At 50.4% G+C, this 20,049-nt stretch overlaps 1 protein-coding gene across 3 annotated transcripts in view; it reads left to right on the top strand.

The window, feature by feature from the left end:
* The window catches only part of CTPS2 (CTP synthase 2), a 1,490,982-nt gene that overhangs the window by 755,354 nt on the left and 715,579 nt on the right, over positions 1-20,049 (top strand). For all 3 annotated transcript variants that reach the window (XM_069205035.1, XM_069205036.1, XM_069205034.1), the window contains one exon: positions 863-951. In XM_069205035.1, coding sequence (XP_069061136.1) covers positions 863-951 — 89 coding nt within the window. The remainder of the gene's footprint in view (positions 1-862; positions 952-20,049) is intronic.

The following is a 20,049-nucleotide window of genomic DNA, read 5'->3' as shown; positions in this document are numbered from 1 at the left end:
AATATACTCTGACTGCTCCTCCTCTGGGAGTGACCTCACACTTCTCTCAGTTTTTTATTTCCCACAGCTGCCAGCTTGTCAGCTGGTATAACCTTAATCATACCACAAATCTGCTTTTATCTCTCACACTGCAGTAAATAGTCAGATTGGGTTTTTTCCTTTCTTCTCCCTGTCTCTGAGTTTTCTCACCAACTATGGTTCTGCCAACTGCTTGTTTGATGGGCTCATCTAGACCCAGTGGATCAGTTGGGGATCTCAAGCCTCTCAGGCTTACACAGGGAGTATGGGTGCTATAGAATATATTAAACCCTCCTCCTTTTTCACTAAGTGTCAGCCTATTGTAGGGGATGGATTTGGGGCATGGTGAAAAAAGAGCAATCACAGACATGGTGGCCTGGTGCAGCTATCACTGTGATTGCTGCAATTCCTAATGGGTTGCAAACTGTGACCTACCTCATTAATATTCATGAGGTAGGTCGATATACGACCCACTCAGAATCGCTATTTAAAACTTGTATGCTTTTGTACAAAAGGAATTGTGAATTCTCAATTGCAATTCAGTAAGAAACAGAACTAAGAAATCACAATCCCTACATTTTGTACACATGGCCCCTGGTTCTTTTGCAAATGAAATCATCCACTGCTCCCATGTTCTCACTCATCATCACTTCTTTGTGTTTTATACTGCCTAATTTTTAATCCTTAAAATGTACATTAGCCAAGCTGTATTGCCTACATTTCTCGTTGTGCTCTACAAATGTTATGATAATGCTACTACATGTGTGTAGGGGATCCAATCTACAGACAGATATGTGCGTTGGGTTTATGATTAGCTTTTTCTATTTCTATTTTGCTTTCACAGTACATTGACTCGGTAGAGTTGGAAGATTCCACAAAAAATGAAGATCCTGTGAAATATCACAAGGCTTGGGAAAAGTTATGTAAAGCAAAGTGAGTGCTTTCCATAAACACTACAAACGTTATATCAACATGGAAGAATGTAACTATTATCCTTTTTGATTTTCCTCGCAAACATATTGTTGAATTGAATTGTTAAAGAAAAATGCAAAATGTAATTTCCATGCATGCTGTTTCTTATACAGATTGCTTATTTTTCATATTTATTTGTTTACATTTTATCACATCGCTCCATTTTCAAGCATCACAGTGCTATACGTTAATTCAGAAACATCCTATCTAAACGTTCTGAGCAAGTCACTGACTTAATTAAACGCATTTTAATTAACGACATCGCATAATTCATATTAAAGATATCTATTTATGAAGGTTCCATAACTCCAGGGAGAGGGCATTTTATAAGTACCTCACAAGCCAGAGACCGGCCCTTTGGGAAAAGTTGCTTGAACTTTGACACCTGAAGCAGCTACTTTCCCTGAGATCTTTTAGGTCTAACCAGTGATGTTGTGAGCTCAAATAACTGGCACCCTAACAGTATTCGTTAGTGCTTACTGTTTCACTCGAAAGCAGCGTACTTCCTCATACTTTACATACTGCGGTCTCACCAAAGGTTTTCAGTTAATCCCTAATAGATTACAGCATTCTCCTTTGCTGATAGGGGGTGATAAACACAGATCAATAATCCAAGCGAGGAATATGTTGGAGCTAGCTGAGCTCCAAGATGGCCATGCATTGTCAGGGCTCGGATTCGGCTCTATACTTGGGATTGGATTTTGATGCAAGGAGTGAGGTGAGGGCCAGTTGGTGAGTGCCAGTGGCCTGTGTATGGTACGTTCTCTCCCTGGGGTGCCTGGCTCACAGTCCAGCCTCATGGTGCTCATACACTGATGCAGAGCATACGCGCTCCCGAGGTAACAAACACAGCAGTTTGGGCTCAACAAACCATGGTTGATGACAGAGGGAGAGTGGAGACCTTGGCAGCCGCCTTTGAGCACTGAAAACAAGCAATATGTGCATGGCTTTGATAAGAGCAATAGGTCAATGATGAGTCCGGAGGATTAGCAGTGACCAAATGCCCCTTCATTGTGACTGTTGGCAACATTGAATACAGAGGGATAGTGGTGGTAAGCCAATCATTTCTTTCCACAACGCTGCCTAAAGTTAAAAAGATAAACAGGACTAAGGGGAAAGGGATTTTTGCTGCAAGACCATCCTTGTTGAGGCATCTGTAGTGGGCTGAATTCCAGGCGATTCGTGTTGTGGAGTCCCTGCTGTCACAAGGAGAAAACCTGATAAAGACACGTTTACAAGTGGTGTGGTGGTCTGTCCACAATGCACATTGAGCCAAGAACTGTTTCTGCGCAAGTTGCTCTATGAGAAGTTATATTAATGAAAGGAGCGCAATATCTGCGCATTGACCACTAGGTTGCAGAGTGTGGCAGTAACTGTGAAAATGCAGTGAATGGTCCTTTGGTGACCAACAGCTAGTGGACTGCGCTATCCTAACAACTGACTTTCTAGAATCTAAAGGTTGAAACTTTGAAGACTGAAGCAAAAGTTGTCATAATCAGAATCTTGGGATGGCCTCTGTTGGCAAAAGATAATAAGCTCTGTGACAAGATGAATAAATGAAGTTGGCATGCCATCAGTGACCTTTGTAAGCCTCCTAGAACCTATAGTATGCCTTGCAGTTATCTTATATTTCAGAGTTCTTGAGCTTACTAATAGGCTCTGTGGAAGTTGAGTTTATACCTTTTTTCTCTCCCGTTCTTCTTCTTCTCCATTTGTGTTTGACCCTTAAGTCTTTATATTCTTCTGTGAAAGAAGCACAAAGCCATGGGGACCATTATGTATGAGTTGACCACAATGGATTGTACTATTTACTGTGTTTTTATGCGCCAGTTGCATAATTTGCACTCAATAGAAATGTAAACCTACATTCAGCAATCCACTCATTAAAAAAGCCCAACTACAGCCACAGAAACCTTTTGTGCACTATCACAGCATGTGCCCTTGTAAGAAATTGGGCTGTCAATAAAGAGAGGTGGAACATCCACTCAAATAATAAACACAGTCCTATTCAGGGTGAACAATAAGTCACTAAATCAATCGGTGGTTAACCCTTTGGTATCTTGGCTCAAAAGCAGTCCGGCTTAACTTAGAGGCAATGTATAATGTATTTATTCAGTACTCATACAGTGATACATTGTGAACGCAACACAGGACAAATTCCAAACCAATTTAGAACAATAGAGTACATTTTAATAAATAAAACCATATCAGTAGTACTGGAGATATTCATTTTTAAAGTTAAATTGAAAATAGCACCAATAAAGCACCACAAGTGGTTTTCTGGTCGCGGTAGACCAGGGAAAAGTCACAATAATCTGATAGAGACTTCTAGTTGCAGATTTCTTACCTTAGAATTTCCCCCCAGGCATCAGTCTGGATCCAGAGATCTTTCTTCTTGCAGTACCCTTGCACGCCGTTGCGTAGTATTGGTCGACTCCATGTCCGTTGTTGGCATCGTGGTTGCCAGATATGACATTGCAGGTTGTATATAGGCGTGCTTACGTCAGCTCTTTTCTTTCCACGCCAGCCTACAATTAGATCCGGTGAGAGCTACCGTTAGTGTCGCTTTTTGACAGACCTTTAAACTTTTTGTTGAACTTTTTTTACTCCTGGTGCATCGAGATGTCAGCAAGAAAGACTGGCTTCAATCCCTGGGATACCTATGTAGGTGACAGATCTGCACGTGGTGTGTCTGTGATGCTTGGAGCGCGAGCACAACCTGAAGTCATGCTCCGACTGCCAGGCCATGAAGCTGAAGGCATTGAGGGAGCATTCCGTAGAGCTGCTCGCGGCCCTGCATAAGGCTCTGCATCGTCCCGGTCTTGGTTGAGAGAAACATTCCAAGACTGCTTGCGGAGCCATCACCTCTCCTCCTCGTCCCATTCAAAATCGTCAGGACATTCGGGTAAGCACAAGAAGTCGAAGAAGCACAAGTGTTCTTTGACTTTACCATGTTGGTCAGATGACGCAACGTGGGAGAAGGAGAGTCCTTGCTCTAGGCCTCTGTCTTTGGACCCTATTTGTAGGTCAGCTCCACGCCATCCTGAGTTTCCGGGAGCCAACCCTGCCCAATTAAAGGAATTTTACAAGACCATGCGCCTTATCTTTGGGTGTCCAGCCCTGTCAGGGAGCCTTCGAGCCTTGCAGTGTTGGAAGGGTGCCCCCAGGGATCCGCTTCCAGATCCGAACTGCGGTCAGACATACCACTGCAACCTTCCCCAACGACGTTCCAGCGTCAACACTCCTGACGTCACCTAGGCCCACGTGCGAGCCAGTAGATCAGATCCTCCCCTTTATTCTTATGGGTATGATTTCGGTGAGAGTATGGAGGAGTCGCTGGACCCTTTAGAATTCCAGCTTGAAGACCCTATAGACTGGGCTCAGAAACTGGGTGAAGCCAGTGTTCTAGATACCTCCCCTGATGCTGGTATGCTTTCTCCCCCTACAGTGGCTACGGAGGAGTGGCTTCTTACTCCATGGTGGTGCAAAGAATGGCCGAGGTTTTGGGCCTTGAGCTGCCTTCGGTGGCTGTCAGGACCAATCTCTTGACTGAGGTGCTTCAGCCTGGGGCTTCCACGTCAGAACCCCTTTTGCCCTACAATGAAGCCCTCACAGATGTCCTGCTGGGGACCTGGTCCAAACTTTATGGGACATGGTTGCGCAATTGCTGCCACGGGTCCTGTAGGAGTCCCGGGCCATTCTCTCACAGGCTGTTGCTGACGGGAGAGATGTACCCTAGTTCACAATCAGATGTGGACTGGATACAACTGACTCTCTGGGCAGATCGGTTGCTTCGAGAGTGGCCTTGAGGCACCACACCTGGTTAATGACAACAGGCTTTTCAGGGGATATTCAGACTGGTTTGATGGACATGCCCTTGGATGGCACCCGCTTCTTCGGAGAGAAAGCAGACTTGGCGCTCAAGCACTTTAAGGAGTCCCGGGCTACAACCCTGTCCCTTGGCCTCACTGCTGCCACTCGCCCCCCTCTGTCTGCTTTTTGCCCCTTTCATAGCTAAAGAAGGGGCATCCAGTCACGTCCATTCCCCATCAGCCATTGTGCCTCGCAAGGGGCTCAGCCTCTGTGTGGCCAAGGACGCTAGATCCAACACCCCCCACACACACCCTCCACTCAGCTGCAGCCCACAAACATTCCTAGTCTGGCACTTCCCCAACAGGCACCAATCAGCAGCAGGATTTGCCATCACCTGCCCCACTGGAACACCATCACTTCAGACAGGTGGGTTTTGCAAATAGTCCAAAGGGGCTACTCCCTCCCCTTTGAGACTACCCCTACCTCCATGCCACCATCCTACGATCGGATGGCAGAGGATCACTTGGCACTATTCCGTGAGGAGGTTACGGCTCTCTTGGCCAAGGGAGCCTTAGAGAGGGTTGCTGTGCCAGAATTTGGTTGTGGTTGTTATTCCGGCTACATTCTGGTGCCCAAAAAGGACAAGAGCCTCCCACTATCCTTGACCTTGGGTCCCTCAATCTCTTCCTCAAGAAGAAGTTAAAAATGATCACTCTGGCTCAGGTCCTATCTGCCCTGGACCCAGGAGACAGGATGGTAGTGTTGGACTTGCAGGAAGCTTATTTCCATATTCCCATCCTGCCTACCCATAAACGTTACTTTTGGTTTGTGATAAGTCACACGCATTTTCAGTACACCGTGCTCCCCTTTGGCCTTACCAGTGCCCCCGGGTGTTCACCAAAGGGATGGTAGTGGTCGCAGCTCATCTGCGCAAGTTAGGGGTTTCAGTCTTCCCCTACATCGATGACTAGCTGTTGAAGGGGGGCTCACCCCAGGCTGTCGTCTCCTACCTCGAAACTACGGCGGACCTCCTGCATTCGCTGGGGTTCACCATAAACGCGCTGAAGTCCCACCTGACTCCCTCTCAAATGCTGCCTTTCATCTGAGCTGTTCTGTACACAGCGCAGTTTTGGGCTTTTCCTCCTGAGTGGCAAGTCCAGGATATTCAGGCTATGATACCGATCTTTCAGCCTCTATCCTGGATTTTGGTGAGAATGACTCTGAGACTGCTGGGCCTCATGGCCTCCTGCATCCTGCTGGTGACTCATGGCATATGGCATATGCTGGCTCTGCAGTGGGCTTTGACGTTCCAGTGGGCACAGCATCAGGGGAATCTCTCTGACATTGTCCAGATCTTGACAGGGGCTGCACAAGAGCTGCAGTGGTGACTTTTGAACTGTGATTGGTTCAGCAGCATATACATCTTTCTTCCCCAACCAGATGCAACTGTAGTGACAGATGGGTCACTCCTGGGATGGAGCGCCACATGGGAGAGGCGGAGATCAGAGACGTCTGGTCTCTGGCGGAGTCCAAGCTCCAACCTTTTGGAGCTCCGGGCGATCAGACTAGCATTGAAATCATTCCTTCCTCTCTCAAAGGGAAAGTGGTGCAGGTGTTCACAGACAACACTACTGCTATGTGGTACTGCAACAAGCAATGCAGAGTGGGGTCGTGGACCCTCCTAAACTGTTGCTTTAGTGTGAAGAGCTGGAAATAGCTGGATCTTTATGTTGGCTGACCATAGCGTACAGCCACTATCAGTGCGAACTGCAGGTCTTACATTGCTGGTCACAGTGGACTGACTCCAAAACCTAGGGGGCACCTCTTGGGGATCAGGACCCACCCCAGCAGAAGCCAGAAGCAAGGTTTAGGCAGGTCCAGTTAGTACTGTTCAGTAGGCAGTGCAAAGAGGCTTCTGGAAGCTTGTTCTGTCCCTGTACTTCACACAAGAGGTCAGCCAACTGACCCTTGGAATCACCATGGGTAGCCTGGGATCAAGGCAAGCAGTTCCAATTTTACTTCTTTGGTCAGCAAGGCAATCCTTTGAGAAGCAGGGCAGTCCTTCTGAATCTTCATTGGGTCCAGTAGTGATCTGATGAGAGGTCTGAAGGTCCCATTTTGTTGTGTTATGTTATTGTGTTTATAAAACACTTGGTTACTCCAGAATGGAGCGTCCCCACGCTAGGAAGTCAGGCTACCAGAACTAAACAGAAAGAGACTATTAAGGTGCTTTACACATCCAGGTTTTGATATTTTTTTGGAAGGTCAGTTCTGACTTTTCCTGCCTCAGGTCAAGAGGGAGGGAGTTCCACAGTTTGGGGGCCAGAAGGCTGAAAGAGCAGCGACACATCTGAGCTCTTTCCATACTTGGCACATTTTGTACTGTATGGAGCATCTTCAGTATATCTTGGGTAGCACCCAGGAGTGCTTGGATTACCGTTTTCTTGGCCACGCCTGGAAGGAGATCAAAGATCCTGTGTAGCATTTTCAATATGTGAAAACGCTCCCCTGCTAGTTTGGATATCTCGTTGTCAAACGTGAGATTGCTGTCAAACCAGATTCTCAGGTTCTTTATTTTTGGTTTTGGAGTAGGCACTGAGCCTAAAACATCTGGCCACCATGCTGTGGACCAGATGGATGGCTGTTTCCCCATGATTACTACATCAGCTTTATCTGCATTCAGTCTAAGGCAGCTATGGTCCATCCATTCTGTCAGGCTCACCAGGCAGGTTTGAAAGCTGGTAGTGGAGATCCCATTGTCTTGTGTCAGAGTGATAATAAGTTGACTGTCATCGGCATGTGACACTACGTTTACGCCATGAAGCTCAACCACGTCAGCTAAAGGATGCATATACAAGTTAGAATGAGTCGGGCTCATTGTTCAGCTTTGTGGGACCCCACTTTGGAGTGTGACGACCTCCGAGGAACATGACTGTAGTACTACCTGATAAGTGCGATTATAAAGAAAACAGGTCAGCCACTTTAAGGCAAGGCCTGCAACACTGTAGGACCACAACCGTTTAACTAAAAGGCCATGGCGGACGGTATTGAAGGCCACACTCAAATCCAGCATGATCAATGCTGCATTTTTGTCTTCATCCGCAATGAGTCTCAGTGATACAAACGCAAGCAACAGTGCAGATTCAGTACTATACTGGGGGAGCACCCTGATTGAGTCTCATGTAGCAGGTACTTAGTCTCAATATATGTTGTCAGCTGTTGGTTGACTTATTTTTCTGCCACCTTAGAAAAGAAAGGGAGCAGAGAGATAGGCCTAAACTGTTCTGGTATGTCTCCATCCAGATTGGTCTTTTTCAACAGGGGCATTACTATTGCATGTTCTTTTTCCGAGGGAGTTAACCTGTATTTAATGACTGGTTAAGTAAGTCGCATAAACCAGGTAAAGTGATCTCCAGTCCTCGCTCCAGGATCTCTGGAGGGGCTGGATCATGTGGGGAACCTGATTTTACTTTGAGGGCCAGCACACACAGTTCTGGTATGGTCTGGGTGTTGCTCCTGTGCAAGCCGCTGGAGAACCTAGGTGGCTCTGGCCAGATAATGGGGTTGAAAATCTCTCTGATTTCTAAGGAGAAAGACTCATATATCTTAAAACCTTGTTTTCATTACATTTCTCCACCAAAAGAACCGTATCTCAGAAGACATGTTCTAAGGAAGACAAAGATTTCTCTATCTGAAACAGTTCAGGGGATGACCTTTGTGTTTGCTCAATCTTATGAGCATAAAATTTACTACGTACCAGCCTGATCTGTTTATAGCAAGACTTCAGTGCTTTATTGTAGTTGAACTTTGATGCAACATTGTATTCTTTACACCATTGGTGGTCTAGGCGCTTGCGATTTTTTATACCTAGTCCCAGCCTTTGTGTGGGGAATTCCCTGACCTGCCCCCACATTTGGTTCTGGTCAGTTCCTCCTCTTCAAGTGGTCCTGGCTCCAAACTGTCTAGGGTGACAAACTCAAGAGCAGGCCTGGTGTCAACTACCTTCCTAAATGCTGCAGGCAAATATAATCAGTGCAGGGCACAGCTCCTCTCCAGCTATCCTGTCAGGAAGACCCTCTTCGCTCACACCTCTGGAAGTAGTACACAACCCTCAACAACAGAGCCATTCACAGTCATGTGACCCAGGACACTGGCAGAAAGGTACTGATGGTTTGGGGCAGAAAAATACCTACTTTCTAAAAGTCCCATTTTAAAAATTGTAACCTAAAGTCTAACTTCACCATCAAAGAGGAATTTAATTTGCAATTAATTTGATTGGAAATAACATTTCTTTATCTGCTCTCAGTTTGAAGTTGCCACTTATTAAATGTAAAAAAGGTTAGTCTATGGGAGAAGTAGGCCTAACAACAGTGAAAAACTAAGGAGTTTTTCACTGCCAGGTTAGGTAAAACTTAAACTCACATGTCATACGTTTTTAAACACCATGCACACTGCCCTAGGGTTAGTTAGGGCTTACCTTAAGGGCGAACTCCAAGTTTTAAAAAGGAAGGTTTAGGCCTGACAAAATATTAATTTTGCCGGGTCGAAATGGTAGTTTAAAACTGCACTACAAACTGCAGTGGGTGGTCCGAGGTATGTTGTGCAAGGGTACTTTAGTGGGTGGCACAATGAGTGCTGCTGTCCACCAGTAGTATTTACTTTAGAGACCATGGGTACCTGGAGTAGCATTTACTAGGGATTTATAAGTAAATTACACATGCCAATTAGGTGTAGGCCAATTTTTCAATGTTTTAGGGTGAGAGTGCAATCACTTTAGCACTGGTTAGCAGAGGTAAAGTGGATAGAGTCCCACTTCCAACAAAAACAAGTTCAGAAAAATGAGGGCGTATAAAAAAAGGTTTGGTGAGAATACCGCGCCAAGGATGTCAGGTGAAACAGCCCCTTTGATCCAGAGTGTCACACGGACATCATCCACTGCTGTCATCAGTTCAAGACTTGGGAAAGTGACCAGAGTTTTGTAATAGTTGCAATAGTTATACACACATTTTGCCTTTCTAATCATTTTGCTAATTTTCCATGAATATGAGAAAAAGACTTGGGAAAGAATATCTCCTGCATGGTATACCAGTTTGCACCCCTACCCTTAGCACCATAGATGCATGTGAAACTGGTATCCTGACTTTCTACGGGCCCAGCTAACAGCTAATCTAGCATGTGTGCTGTTGTATGGCACGGCCATGTTAATGCCAAGGTCCATAACTGGTTCTACTACCAGGAATGATACACCAGACCCGTCTTCTTTTGTCAATATGGGAGTAATGTCTGTGTCCTGGATTGCTGACTTGAAGGGATGTTGGCAGGCAACCAACATCTGCAAATGATTATTCTTGAATAGATATTTTTTTCTTTGCAAAGAAGAATATGACCAACTGGTCCCACTTGTGTTTGATTTTTGTTTCAGTGTGGCACTCAGACCACTGCACTAACATTCAGTTTGCTTGTCAAATGCTAGTGTACATTGTTTATACGTGACACAAATTTCATGTAAGTCTGTAAAATGTGAGATCCATGTTAGATGGCTCCTGGTTTAACATGGCCCAAGATGGAGGATAGATACAGATACCCCAGACAGTGGACTAGTATTGCTTGCATGGCTGTGGCTGTGGGGTGGAAACTCATACACTGAAGTGAGGGAGGTCGGGGGCAGGGTAACTCTTAGAAATTCTCACTGTACCTTTTATTAAGGGATTGCTTACTTGCATTTTGTGGATGGCAGGAGAAACGGAGTGAGTCAGCAGATTCTGCTTTTAAAGGTTGGGAGAACCTTCTAGGCAGTGCCTATCTTTTTGTCTGTATCTGATTGCTATTTCAGAAATGCCTTTGACAGCCAGGTGCATAGGCTTTGCACTTCATTGCACCCATTTTGGATACTCACTGTTAAAACATCATCATTACTACCTCCTGTGAGAGCAATCATGCTGCACAAAGGAACTGTCATGCTACAGCCAGAAAATAACATTTGAAAATGAACTATTCCAAAAAGGGCCAGGAGCTTACACAAAGGATCCACATCCACGTTCCCTGTCTGGAAAATAAGGGTAAAAGTGGGACCCAAACCACCCTACTTTGTTCAGTTTCCACTTTCTTCTTAGCTCTTCTTGGCCAGTCCAGGGAAGGGAGTACTCTGCAGAGTACATGAAGAACTGCTGTGTGTCCAAGGTTTGTGTCTGTAAGACAGCTAGGTGGTCATTACAACCCTGGCGGACGGTGTTAAAGCGGCGGTAAGACCGCCAACAGGCCGGCGGTAAACAAATTGGAATTATGACCATGGCGGAAACCGCCAACAAAGACAGCCACTTTAACACTCCGACCGCCACAGCGGTACAGACAAACAGCGTGGCGGTCACCGCCAACAGACAGGCGGAGGACAATGTACCGCCCACAGTATCACAACCTACCAATCTGCCACCTTTTCCGGTGCGGATTCACCACAGATAAAAACACTGCGGAAACAGGAATTTCGAAGGGAAAACGCTCACCTCTACACACTCCACGAGGAAGGAGGGCACCATGGAGCCGGAACTCCATATTCTCCCTGCGATAGTCTTCCTGCTCCTATACCAGGATCATCAACGCCGGCGGCGAAGACCACGGTGAGTACTGCACCTACAACATAGGGGAGGGGGGAGGCAAATACACAGGGACACACACAGCCAACATCCCAACCCCCAACCTGACCCTCACCCACTACAACACACACACCAATGCATATCTATACATTACAGTAACACCCCCCAAGCCCCCCGGAAGAATGCAAAGACAAAAGGAAATGAGTTGAACCATTGTAATATATCAAAATACAGTAAGCAAATATATACAGATATATATATACACAATAAACAAAATATACACCACGATTAGTAGTGCAGGTATTGCACCATTCATAGTCCGTGGACCACTGGGCCCAAAATGCATGGGTGAGGCCCACACAAGATACCCGATCAAAACGGAGAGAACACTGCAGGGGCATCAGATCGAAATACAACAGGCACCTCAGGGGGAAGGGAAGGGGGGGGCACCTCAGCCGGATGAGTGCACCACGCCAGATACACGAGGGGGCTCCATGCCCATTGATGTATCCTGGGGAGTGCAAAGCCACAGTCTCTCAAGTCTCTGCAGTGGGTGGGTTGCCCACTGTACCATCCTGGGGAGTGCAAAGCCACAGTCTCTCAAGTATATGCAGTGGGTGGGCTGCCCACTGTTCAATCCTGGGGAGTGCAAAGCCACAGTCTCTCAAGTCTCTACAGTGGGAAGTTTGCCCACTGTTCAATCCTGGGGAGTGCAAAGCCACAGTCTCTCAAGTCTCTACAGTGGGTGGTTTGCCCACTGTACCATCCTGGGGAGTGCAAAGCCACAGTCTCTCAAGTCTCTACAGTGGGTGGTTTGCCCACTGTTCAATCCTGGGGAGTGCAAAGCCACAGTCTCTCAAGTCTCTACAGTGGGTGGTTTGCCCACTGTACCATTCTGGGGAGTGCAAAGCCACAGTCTCTCAAGTCTCTCCAGTGGGTGGTTTGCCCACTGTTCAGTCCTGGGGAGTGCAAAGCCACAGTCTCTCAAGTGGATAACAGTCTCCACTGGTTCTGGAGGGGGCTTTGTGCCCAGAGTGATTCATCCTGCCAAGGACAGACGGAGTGGATGCTGTTCTCCACTGGTTCTGGAGGGGGACTGGTGCCCAGAGTGCTTCATCCTTCCAAGGACAGACGGAGTGGATGCTGTTCTCCACTGGTTCTGGAGGGGGACTGGTGCCCAGAGTGCTTCATCCTGTGCAGGACAGACGGAGTGGATGCCTTTCTCCACTGGTTCTGGAGGGGGCTTTGTGCCCAGAGTGCTTCATCCTGCCAAGGACAGACGGAGTGGATGCTGTTGTCCACTGGTTCTGGAGGGGGACTGGTGCCCAGAGTGCTTCATCCTGTGCAGAACAGACAGAGTGGATGCCTTTCTCCACTGGTTCTGGAGGGGGACTGGTGCCCAGAGTGCTTCATCCTGTGCAGGGCAGATGGAGTGGATGCCTTTCTCCTCTGGTTCTGGAGGGGGCTTTGTGCCCAGAGTGCTTCATCCTGCCAAGGACAGACGGAGTGGATGCTGTTCTCCACTGGTTCTGGAGGGGGACTGGTGTCCAGAGTGCTTCATCCTGTGCAGGACAGACGGAGTGGATGCCTTTCTCAACTGGTTCTGGAGGGGGACTGGTGCCCAGAGTGCTTCATCCTGTGCAGGACAGAAGGAGTGGATGCCTTTCTCCACTGGTTCTGGAGGGGGCTTTGTGCCCAGAGTGGTTCATCCTGCCAAAGACAGACGGAGTGGATGCTGTTGTCCACTGGTTCTGGAGGGGGACTGGTGCCCAGAGTGCCTCATCCTGTGCAGGACAGACAGAGTGGATGCCTTTCTCCTCTGGTTCTGGAGGGGGCTTTGTGCCCAGAGTGCTTTATCCTGCCAAGGACAGGCGGAGTGGATGCTGTTCTCCACTGGTTCTGGAGGGGGAATGGTGCCCAGAGTGCTTCATCCTGTGCTGGACAGACGGAGTGGATGCCTTTCTCTACTGGTTCTGGAGGGGGACTGGTGCCCACAGTGCTTCATCCTGTGCAGGACAGAAGGAGTGGATGCTTTTCTCCACTGGTTCTGGAGGGGGCTTTGTGCCCAGAGTGGTTCATCCTGCCAAGGACAGACGGAGTGGATGCTGTTCTCCACTGGTTCTGGAGGGGGACTGGTGCCCAGAGTGCTTCATCCTGTGCAGGACAGACGGAGTGGATGCCTTTCTCCACTGGTTCTGGAGAGGGCTTTGTGCCCAGAGTGCTTCATCCTGCCAAGGACAGACGGAGTGGATGCTGTTCTCCACTGGTTCTGGAGGGGGACTGGTGCCCAGAGTGCAGCACATACCCCGTGACGGTCCCAGTTGCGTCACTGCCCCTGCCGCAAATGGGCTAGCGGTGCATTCCATGGCGGTCTTTGCCCTGTTCAGCGGTCCCTGGCCTGTTCAGCGGTGCTTGAGTTGCCAGTGTCAAACCTGTTCAGCGGTGCATTCCATGGCGGTCTTTGCCCTGTTCAGCGGTCCCTGGCCTGTTCAGCGGTACTTGAGTTGCCAGTGTCAGACCTGTTCAGCGGTGCATTCCATGGCGGTCTTTGCCCTGTTCAGCGGTCCCTGGCCTGTTCAGCGGTGCTTGAGTTGCCAGTGTCAGACCTGTTCAGCGGTGCATTCCATGGCGGTCTTTGCCCTGTTCATCGGTTCCTGGCCTGTTCAGCGGTACTTGAGTTGCCAGTGTCAGACCTGTTCAATGGTGCTTGACTTGCCAGTGTCAGACCTGTTCAGCGGTGCTTGAGTTACCAGTGTCAGACCTGTTCAGCGGTGCATTCCATGGCGGTCTTTGCCCTGTTCAGCGGGCCTTGGCCTGTTCAGCGGTGCTTGCCAGGGCGGTCCTTCATTGCCCAGCAGGGCTGTGGCTGGCGGTCCTTCATGGGTCAGCTGGGCTGTGGCTTGCGGGGCCCTCATGGCCAGCTGGGCTGTGGCTGGCGGTGGCCTCCTGGCCAGTGACGATGGGGCTGGCCTCCTGGGCAGTGACTCTGGCGGTGGCCTCCTGGCCAGTGACGATGGGGCTGGCTTCCTGGCCAGTGACGATGGGGCTGGCCTCCTTGCCAGTGACGATGGAGCTGGCCACCTGGCCAGTGACGATGGGGCTGGCCTCCTGGGCAGTGACTCTGGCGGTGGCCTCCTGGCCAGTGACGATGGGGCTGACCTCCTGGGCAGTGACTCTGGCGGTGGCCTCCTGGCCAGTGACAATGGAGCTGGCGGTGGCCTCCTGGGCAGCGGGGATGATGGCGGTCTTCTCTGCCGTGCTGCTCCTCCCAGACTTTGGAGATTTCTTCTGACCCTTCCCCACCTTGGGAGGAGTCACAGCTGAGTCGACACTCCCCCCGGGACCCTTGTGAGTGGCTTTGCTGGCTGGAGTCTTCCCCCTCTCCTGTCGGGCACTGTCCAACTTCTGGTGCTTCACAGGGGGGTGGACTGGCTGTGCTCTGGCTCCGTGCCACACTGGCTGGCCTGGTGGCCGGTGCACTCCAAAAAACCTGTAACAACAGGCACCACTGGTCCTGGAGATTTTTTGGCTGAGGTGCTGGTACGGGACTTATGAGTTGGGGGGGGAATAGGTTAAGGGGGGACAGGAAAAGTTGTTTGGACACCCTGGGACGGGTAGCTGGAGGGGGTTTGGGAGTGGAGGAAGAGGTGGTGGTTGTAGGAGGTGTAACTTTTGTGGATTTGAGTGCAGGTGCATGGGCTGGAGGCTGTCGTGAGGTGGATGGCTGTTGGGTGGGTGTGTGCCTGCGTTTGTGTATCTTGGGAGGGGGCGTCACAGACACACTGGGAGAGGACACAGGGGATGTGGAAATGGTAGTGGGGGTGGTGAGTGGACGTGAGCGGGGTGTGGTGGTGGGTGTGCTGGTGCAGGACGTAGTGGCTGTAGTGGTAGTGCATGCAGGTGTGAGTGTAGACGAGACTGGGAGGGAGAAGGGAGACGAGGAGGAGGGGGACACAGTGGAGGCAGTGGATGTTGGTGTGTCTGTATGTGTGTGATGCTTGCGTGAGTGCCTATGGGATGTGTGGTGCTTATGTTTGCCTGAGCTTACCTTGTGTGGTGAGGTGTGTGCAGGCTGGTCTGATGGTATGCTTGGGATAGGCTGGGGTACAGGGGATTGGGTCTGGGTGGAGGAAGTTGGAGGGGGGAGGCCAGACACAGGGACAATAGCTGCCATCAGTGCTGAGGCAAGAGTTTGCAGGGTTCGATGAAGTGCAGCTTGACCAGAATGAATGCCCTCCAGGAATGCATTTGTGTGTTGCAATTCCCTTTCTACACCGTGGATGGCATTCAAAATGGTAGACTGCCCAACAGTGAGGGACCTGAGGAGGTCAATGACCTCCTCACTGAGGGCAGCAGAGGTGACAGTGGCAGGGGCTGAGGTGTCTGGGGCGTAGGTGATGCCCACCCTCCTGGGTGAGCGGACACGGGGCGAAGGCTGAGGGGCTGCTGGGAGGGTGGTGCTGGTAGGGGGTGTGGCGGCTGTACCTGTAGAAGTGGTGGGCACAGATTTTGCCGCCACCACAAGGGAGCTCCCATCGGAGGATGAGTCTGTGTCGCTGGTTGCAGATCCTGTGACCGCCGTGGTGCTCCCCTCGCCCTCCGTCCCACTGGTGTATTCTGAGTGCATGGTGTGGCCCTCCATGGCCATGTGGGATGCAGCTCCCTCGTGCTCCGGTGCCACTGTACCTCCGCCTGATGATGCTGATGCACACAAGAACAGGGAGATCACAAAAAGGGGGGGGGACGACAGAAGAAAGACAGGTTGAGTGCATGGCTTACCGCTACCGTTGGCGGACAATACAGACACAGCAGCCCCCTGCACTACGTCGCGCTGTTGGGCTCTACAGATGCAATTCTTGGGAAATGGCCTACAAGGCTATGGACGACATCTGCACACATAGATGACACAGGGCCATGAATAGCTGTACTTGGCAATCTGCAGAGGTGGGGTGGGGTGCCACATGGCCTGCATTACGGAGGGTCCTAGCCTACGGAACTCGCCCTGGCCTAGGGAAACCCACAGCCCTCTTCCCCCACCCAGACACCTTCACTGCGCGCAAAGTCAGCAGAATGATGTGGTACTCACCCCCTTGTGTCTGCTGTGATGCCCTCAAGCGCCCATCCAACTCAGGGTAGGCCACCGCCAGAATCCGGAACATTAGGGGGGTCATGTTTCGACGGGCACCCCTCCCACGTTGGGAGGCCACCCCCAGCTGAGCCTTCGCTGTCTTCTTGCTCCAGTGGCGAATGTCCTCCCATCTTTTCCGGCAGTGGGTGCTCTGTCTGTGGTGGACACCCAGGGTCCGGACGTCCTTGGCGATGGCACGCCAAATATCCTTCTTCTGGTGGGCGCTGACCTGCATGACATGTACAGGGGAAGAAGAGTAGTCATTAACAACTGCACCGTCTAAGTGACTGGCCCACATACCTACCCTTGCCATGTGGCACATGCATTCACAGTCCCTCATGCACGCAGAACTGTGCCCCCTTCATTCTTACAACCAGCCCTCTCCACACAGGCATAGCCCATACAACGTGCTCCCTGTGTACTTACCTGTTGATCTGGAGGACCGTAGAGTAGCGTGTACTGGGGGAGGACCCCGTCCACGAGCTTCTCCAACTCCTCTGCAGTGAAGGCAGGGGCCCTTTCCCCAGACGCACAAGCCATTGTCTCTTCCAGACCGAGGTCACCGCAGCACTTGCAGTGTAGGTCCTCTCCTGTCGAAGATCAGGTATCGAGTGGTTAAACAGCTAGAAAATGGCGGTCACGTCCGCGGCAGTCACGTCTGCGGCGGTGCGTACCATCACCGCCGGCGTACATCGTCATTGGCTCCTGGGACCCATAGTGTCTAATGTTAACCAATGCAGCATTGCGCCGCGGTCTTCGACCGCCTACCGCGACGGTGTACAACGCCAGCGCAGTTACCTCACATCCCATTGTCCCAGTTTAGAGGTCAGGCAGCTGCCATTGCAGGGGGCCACATGGCCTAATTACCAACTGCGTCACACATACCTAGGCATAGTCTCACAACACAAATACAGGCCAGATATTGTGTATGAATGGTGTTCTGTGTAGACTGTGGATACATACCTCTGAGTTGTTTGACTCTGTGGTTGCTGTTGTCCTTCCTAGGCACCGTCCGCTGGGACATGTGAGGAGATGGCGGAATCCTCTGGTGTACCAACCACTGGTGGACCTGTTGACAATGGAGGAAAGAAGTTTGATCATCACCTACAGGTTTGACCGTGCCATAATCCAGGAACTGTGTGCCCAGTTGGAGCCTGACCTGATGTCAGCAATCCGCCATCCCACAGGAATCCCCCCTCAAGTGCAGGTGCTATCAGTGCTCCATTTCCTGGCAAGTGGGTCATTTCAAACAACAGTGGCCATGGCATCAGGGATGTCCCAGCCTATGTTTTCCAACGTGTTGTCCAGAGTGTTGTCTGTCCTTCTGAAACACATGCGGAGCTACATCGTTTTCCCTCAGGTGGAAGACTTGCCTACAGTTAAAGGTGACTTCTATGCCCTTGGACATATCCCCAACATCATAGGTGCCATTGATGGGACCCATGTAGCTCTGGTCCCCCCCCCCCACAGGAGTGAACAGGTGTACAGGAACCGGAAGAGTTATCATTCCATGAATGTACAGATGGTGTGTTTGGCAGACCAGTACATCTCCCAGGTAAATGTTATGTTCCCTGGCTCTGTGCATGACGCCTACATTCTGCGGAATAGCAGCATCCCTTTTGTGATGGGTCAACTCCAGAGGCACCGGGTGTGGCTATTAGGGGACTCTGGTTACCCCAACCTGTCATGGCTACTGACCCCAGTGAGGAATCCCAGGGCAGAGGAACGCTACAATGAGGCCCATTGGTGGACTAGGAGGGTGATCTAACGCACCTTCGGCCTCCTGAAGGCCAGGTTCAGGTGCCTCCATTTGACAGGTGGTTCCCTATTCTACTCACCAAAGAAGGTGTGCCAGATCATCGTGGCCTGCTGTATGCTTCACAACTTGGTTTGCGACGACAGGTGCCTTTTCTGCAGGAGGATGGTCCAGATGGCGGTGTTGTGGCAGCTGTGGAGCCTGTGGACAGTGATGAGGAGGAAGCAGAGGAAGAAGACATTGACCACAGGGACTCAGTTATCCAGCAATATTTCCAGTGACACACAGGTGAGAAAACATTCCTGCCTACTACAAGTACTTTCACACTTCTACCTCTATCCTGTCTGTCGATTTCAACCAGTATATGGTCACTGAGTTGTACATTTCCCTTACGGTTTCACAGGTGTGGTTTCCAACGTGTGTCATCTGCTTAGATTCCTCATGGACTTGAGATGTGTGACATAAGTATGTTGACATTACATTTGAAACAGCATTTGGTCACTGTCATTGCTAATACACATTTTCGAAATCACAGACTGACTCCAGATTGTTTTGTGCTTCAAGGGTGTTTATTGAAGTGCTCAATATTGGAGGGGGGTTGTAAAATGGTGAGGGGTGATGGTGGAGGAATGTCCATGGCAGAGTCCAGTCTATTAGTCTCACAGGTGCATTGCCCATATGGGCATAGGAAGTGGAGCTGGGGCAGTTTCAATATGGACAGGGTTACAAAGTGGGACAGTGGGTCGACAATCAGGGTGGTCTCATTTCTTGGCGGGGGTCTTGGCATCGTGCTCTGTCTTGTTCCTGGATCTCAGGAACTGCTTTCGGGGTGGTTCTCTGTCTGCAGGGGGTGGGGTGCTGGTGTGGTGGTCCTGTGGCGGTGCCTCCTGTCAACTAGCGCCGGCAGGGGTGGTGGGCAGTTCATCGTCCATGCTAGTGTCAGGGGCCCCTTGGAGTGCCACAGTGTCCCTCCTGGTGTTAAGTATTTCCTTCAGCACCCCTACGATGGTGCCCAGGGCGGAGCTGATGGTTCTGAGTTCCTCCCTGAAGCCGAAATACTGTTCCTCCTGCATGCGCTGGGTCTCCTGAAACTTGGCCAGGACCGTTGCCATCGTCTCCTGGGAGTGGTGGTATGCTCCCATGATGGAGGAGAGGGCCTCGTGGAGAGTGGGTTCCCTTGGTCTGTCCGCCCCCTGTCGCACGGCAGCCCTCCCAGTTCCCCTGTGTTCCTGTGCCTCTGTCCCCTGGACCGTGTGCCCGCTGCCACTGCCCCCAGGTCCCTGTTGTTGTTGGGGTGGTGGGTTATCCTGGGTTCCCTGTAGTGGTGGACACACAGCTGATTGACGTGTCCTGGGGACGGAGGTATGGGCCCGCTGCGTGGGTGCTGTGCTGGTGTTACCAGAGGGTGGAAGGTCTGTGGTGGGCTGTGCCTGTGTGAGGGGGAACCGACTGTCACGAGGCCCACAATGGTCCGGGCTGGTCATCTAGATCCAGTTGGACAGAGCTGCTGTCATCACTGTGGGCCTCTTCTGTGGGTGGGGTGGAGATGTCTGGACCTTCCTGTCTGGTGGCGTTGGGTAGAGGTCCTGCAGGGGTGTAAAAACATTATTATAGCATCTGTGTGTGTCATGGTGTGCAATGGGTGGGTGACCGTGTACCCCAGTGCTAGCATTCCTGTGTGGGGGCTTGTGTGATGATGGTTGAGGGGGGTGTTATGGGTATGTGCAGTGGGCATGCTTTAGTGATGGGTGTCCATGCTTTGTTGCTGCATG

This window comes from Pleurodeles waltl, chromosome 8, assembly GCF_031143425.1.
Source record: "Pleurodeles waltl isolate 20211129_DDA chromosome 8, aPleWal1.hap1.20221129, whole genome shotgun sequence".
Lineage (NCBI taxonomy): Eukaryota > Metazoa > Chordata > Amphibia > Caudata > Salamandridae > Pleurodeles > Pleurodeles waltl.
The sequence above is the reverse complement of the archived record's forward strand: the minus strand, read 5'-3'. Positions and strand labels throughout refer to the sequence as shown.